Here is a 5353-nt window from a genome sequence, read left to right as displayed (position 1 = left end):
ATTTTCGTTATCAGCAACGCAAATGCATCATCTTCCCGTAATCTGGAATTTTTCTTGATATTACAAACAGACACTCAAATTTTATTATATGTATAGATTTTTCTTAACTTTAACCGTATTAAAATAACGTTTGATTCGGAGAGTTGTTTGATGCAAATACCATCATACCGTTTGACTATGGGGTTGGGTGTATATGAAAATCTTACCTCCGCCATTTTGTTGACATAAGTACGGGAACCGCCAGATATTTCCCAAGCCGACAGAGTAACCGATGATAGACAGGAAGAACTGTAGTTTTCCTGACCACGCGGCGCGGTCCTCGCCTGGTGCCTCGCGTTGCAGGGAGCCCCTGGAACCCTGCAGCACGATGGTCACCCCATGGGGCCGCTCGCTGCCGTCCGCGCGTGTATTTAGTGGCGCCAACTCATGTCCATTCCGCGGTCCAATTGGCTCAGCTTTGGCCGCCATCTTGTTCAATTGACGTTTAGTTCTTTTGAGGTTATGTCTTTTAAACAATAAATTGCTATTATTTTCGAAATAAAAATGATAGATTTATCTAGTATTATAACTTATTCTAATTAATGGATATTATTGTCCATTGAACCGATTATTATATGACAACGGTCAAATCCGTACAATCAAATGGTTGTTTTCAATTTGACAAGGTTCTTGGAATGGTAATCGTTGCCTATAAATATGTTCATAATATTATTTTCTAAGTTTATTATCTCGTAATCGTACGTGAAGTATCGGATCGCGTCTTTTTTGACGAATTCGACGACTTTAAAATATGTCGTCGTCCTTTGTAGGAGTTTTTGGCGTAATTTTAGCGAATCTCTGAACACGTTGGTTGCTTCCTTGTGCATATGAGTGGGTTAACGGTCGTCCAGGCTAGCTAAACACGCCACATGGCTCTGCGCCGGGTGTAAGCCCTCATGAGATCGCTTTAAATTATATTAGACATGGCTACCGAATTTTATTGTCTTGATCGATGAATTCTGTAACAAAGGAAAAAGTATTATCAATCTTACTAATATTATAAATGCCAAAGTTAAGATGGATGAATGGTTGTTAGAGTTTATAGCTTAATCTGCTGAACGAATCTTGATGAAAGGCATAGATGTAGAGTATAGTTTGGAAGAACACATAGGCTACTTGCTTTTGTATTTTTTTAATTCCACACGGACGGAATCGCGGACGAAAGCTAGTAAATAGTATTTGCTAGATCTACTTGTTCGATTATCAATTATCGAATAGTGTTATTATTATTTAATTCAGAGATTTGCATTTAGAAACCTCTTCAAAGCTATGGAAATATGAGCATTTCCATAGCTTTGAAGAGGTTTCTACATGTAAATCTGGCCCCAGAAGCTGGTTTATCGCTAGTATTGAGATACTATACTAGCGATGTTATTTCATTTCATTTCATTTCATTTCATTTCATTTCATTTCATTTCATTTCATTTCATTTCATTTCATTTCATTTTCTTTCATTTCATTTCATTTCATTTCATTTCATTTCATTTCAGTCGTTTTGGAGCCTATTCTTTCCTCTTGTAAATATCAGTATAGGTTAACCTACAAAATTTATCTCATAACTAGCGTTCCCCCCGACTATAGACTATAACGAAATACAAAAAAAGTGAATAGTCTATCATCCAGGTTATTATCAAGATCTATGCGAAATTTTATCAAGATCCGTTTAGTTGTTTAGTTTACAAACTCTAACAAACATCCATCCATATAAAGTTTCCCAGTTATAATAAATGTGAGATAAGTAAAAATTTAGATTTATTTTGTTGACAAAAAAGGCAGAATAATTGTTTTTCGGTGTCATTTTTGGGGAGTCAACATTTTAACTTAAAAGCTTCGCATTAAAGTGAGCATAAAACTCGTCTGACCTACTTTTTTCCTTCTAGATAGTTCTGATTGCACTTTTACGGAGTCTGGGAAATTTGCCAAAACAATTTGCCAACTTTCCCTCTTTCTGATGTTATTAAAATGTGAACTAGACAAGAAGTTACCTATTATAGTGAATTATTATATTACTGTCACCTTTAACATAATATATTTGCTTTAAGAAATTTACTAATACTATTATAATAAAGCGTAAACACACACTTCTTTGTTGCCTAAGATGTCAGCAATTACAGCATATTTTCGAATAACTTTTCTTTTAATATAAAGCCCTACACTTACGTCACGCTTTAGGCTATACATTTTCACACCATTAAACTTAGTGAGAAAATATTTTGAACAAAACCCTAAAGTGGGAAAGAGGCCATAAGTTGCTGCCAACATCAAGGAAGCAAGGTTGCCATGGTTTGTCATCGTCATGTCGTTTTGACATTTGCAATTGATTATTTGACACAAGTAAATATTAAAATAAAAATTTCATAACTTTATGCGGATGAAGTCGCACAGGAACAGCTAGTTTGTAATAAAATAATACAAACCGGTTAAAAGTGCGCCAAGCAATCCAAAAAGACAAGTAACTAAATATAGGAAAAAATATATTTAAATATTAACAAATAAAACTTTGTTTTAAAATTTGAAGAAAAAATACTGAGTTTATTTTTTAAGAACGTTCTAGAAAATAACGAAAACATCTTCAACTTGTCTTTACATCAATTAAAAGCAGATGTCAACTTCCCCACGTAATGGTTCATGACATCGATGACGTAGACGATTAAGTAGAGAAGCCATTTAAGTTACAATTTACTTTAAACAATCAATAGTTTACAAAACAAACACCTTTACTGACGTGAAAAGAAGTAGGTTTACTTTGAAACTACTCTAAAATATGTGAATGTAGTCTACAGTCCTTAAGGTAAAAGGAAGACATAGTCATTAAATTCACTACCCACTTTGATCGGTACAGTCTGCAAACTCTACTAATAAGAGCTATAATTTAGAAGAGAAGCGCTATTATCGGTTGGTACTGTTAGAAAGTATAACCTACCTGAACAAATTAGATTTTGTTACCTTATCTGACAGTGACGTAATTTTTAAGCTATCTGAACCTCTATCAGCCAGTTGTGGGACAAGCCTTTAGCGTTTTAAAAGGCAAACATATATCTTTTAACCCCCCTCTCCTCATACAAAAAAGGAAATAAACATTACCGACTGTACTTACATTATATACCCAAGAAAAGTATAACTATTACATAAAATTTCGTAGTAATATTGGTAGAGGTCGGTAATAATAGAAAACATTTGTACAACATACTGATGAGGTAAAACATGAAAAGCTAAAAAGTGGCACTGTCTAGACGTCTCTTAGAAACGATACTCGTAAGTCGTAAATAAGCTGCACTTGAGGGGGGCTTATGTCAAATAGGGAGCTTTGTTACAAAGTTTTAAATGTGTCTGCTTTGAAATCATAAATCGATGTTTGGCTACCTATTGTAAGGATGCTTTCATCATTGATTTAAAAGAATTATCAAAACTAGCTGTTCCCGCGCGGCTTCATCCGCATGAAATAGTGAAAATTTTATTTTATTGTTTACATTTGTCAAATTATCAATAGCAAATATCAAAATGACATGACATGACAAACCTTGACAGTCTTACTTCCTTGATGTTGGCAGCAAATTATGGTCTCTTTCCCGCATTAGGGTTTTTATCCAAAATATTTACCCCTTAAGTTTAATGGCGTAAAAATATATAGCCTAAAGCGTGACGTAAGTGTAGGACATTTTATTTAAAAAGGAATTATTCAAAAATATGGTGTAATTGCTGACATGTTAGGCAACAAATAAGTGTGTGTGTACGCTTTATTATAATAGTATATATAGTGTAGATTATAGAGTAAAGATATAATGTAGATTTAACTTCAACGTATATTGAAATAATGAAACTAGTTTTCGGATCTATACTAGTTAATATTATAAAGAGGAAGGATTTGTAAACACAAACAAAAAATAGTATGTATTGAAATAACGCAAAAATTACTGGGCCGATTTCAAAAATTCTTTCACAGTTAAAAAACTACGTTATTACTGAGTACTATAGGTTATGTTTTTAACCATTTTTATTTCCACGCGTTCAACAGCTAGTTTAAAATAGATTAATATAGAGATTTATTTGTGCTTGTAACGAATACACTCGATAACGACTGGACCGATTTCCAAAAAAATTTTTTACCTTTCGAATACTATTTTAAGAGCCTGTTTCACGAAATTGTAAATTGTTTGATAACACCGATGGTGCAAAATATGTGATAGAAATATCGGATTTTGTTTCCTTATCTGTCTAACATTTTTAAGCTATCTGATCCTCTATCAGCAATTGGTGGGACAGGCCCGTAACATATTCCGGCTCGAAGGACCAAGATGTACGGTGTATCCGTTCATACAAAATAAAACACCGTAGTTGAACAGAATGTAGTTTTTTCCTATAACTACGGATTTGTATGGTGGTGAGCACACATGAACGTGGTAGTGATTCAACGTGTACAAGCTTAGTAAGTTCGTCGCGTAGGTTATAATGGTATAAAAAGCTTATTCGGGAAAAAACATATATTTTGCGGTGTTTACACCGTATACTATTTCCATAGTTACTTAGTAAATTTTTCATACGATGAAATATATATCAATACGTACGAAGCTATCCACTGGAAGTAGGAAAAAATTGTGGTTTCTCAAAATCCGTTATAAATTAAGGACAGGATTATTTTCTTAAGACTTGTCGAGACATGTTCCCGAGCTAGGGGAGTGCACAAAGGCCCTTCCCCCTTACGATCTTTTCGGCCTTGACATCATTCCGCGGACCCGTACCGTTTGCGCACATAATTTACGGACTGAGTCAGCCACGTGACTTAATAATTCATATCAAGAAATTTGGAACAGATATAGAGGATAGTCTGGACGAACGCATAGGCTTCTTACTTTTGTTTTTCTTTTTTTAATTCCACGCGGAAGGAGTTGCGGGAAAAAGCTAGTTTAAAATTATTCGTGTTGGAAAGTTGTTGATATATGTAGATGATTTATTTGAAGGGTAATCTTTATGACTTTTACATTACCAGCCTAAAATGGCTTAGAATCACATCAGAGCAATACGAAAGTAAACTCTATTGAATTGGACTAAGGTACAAATTGGTTCGTTTTGTATTTGTTATGTAAAGCGGTCACTAGAATACTGTTAAATCAATACTATTGCTATTTTGAGATTTGTATTATATTTGTTACAATAATTTAGAGCGAGCGCACCTTTGACTAAACGCACAACTGTGACGATTGTCGAATGTTTCGCAGCCAACTGTTTAGTTGCACAACTAAAAATCGAGTAGTGTAGGCACCTCCATATAAGCTCATAGGAATCAAAGCGCGACTAAACAGTGCGATAGTTTAGT

General features: G+C 34.3%; 1 protein-coding gene and 1 long non-coding RNA gene across 4 annotated transcripts in view; one reads left to right on the top strand and one right to left on the bottom strand.

Moving 5' to 3' along the window:
* The window catches only part of LOC106102879 (sodium- and chloride-dependent transporter XTRP3), a 14648-nt gene extending 13661 nt beyond the window's left edge, over positions 1-987 (bottom strand). For all 3 annotated transcript variants that reach the window (XM_013282479.1, XM_013282480.1, XM_013282481.1), the window contains exon 1: positions 207-987. In XM_013282479.1, the coding sequence (XP_013137933.1) occupies positions 207-468 (262 nt within the window). In that variant the 5' untranslated portion in view covers positions 469-987. The remainder of the gene's footprint in view (positions 1-206) is intronic.
* LOC106102882 overlaps positions 1-5353 on the top strand; it is a 21962-nt gene that overhangs the window by 8578 nt on the left and 8031 nt on the right. The window lies entirely within an intron of this gene.

Source organism: Papilio polytes, unplaced genomic scaffold (assembly GCF_000836215.1).
Source record: "Papilio polytes unplaced genomic scaffold, Ppol_1.0 DF823901.1, whole genome shotgun sequence".
NCBI lineage: Eukaryota > Metazoa > Arthropoda > Insecta > Lepidoptera > Papilionidae > Papilio > Papilio polytes.
This window is presented reverse-complemented; position numbering and strand designations above follow the sequence as displayed.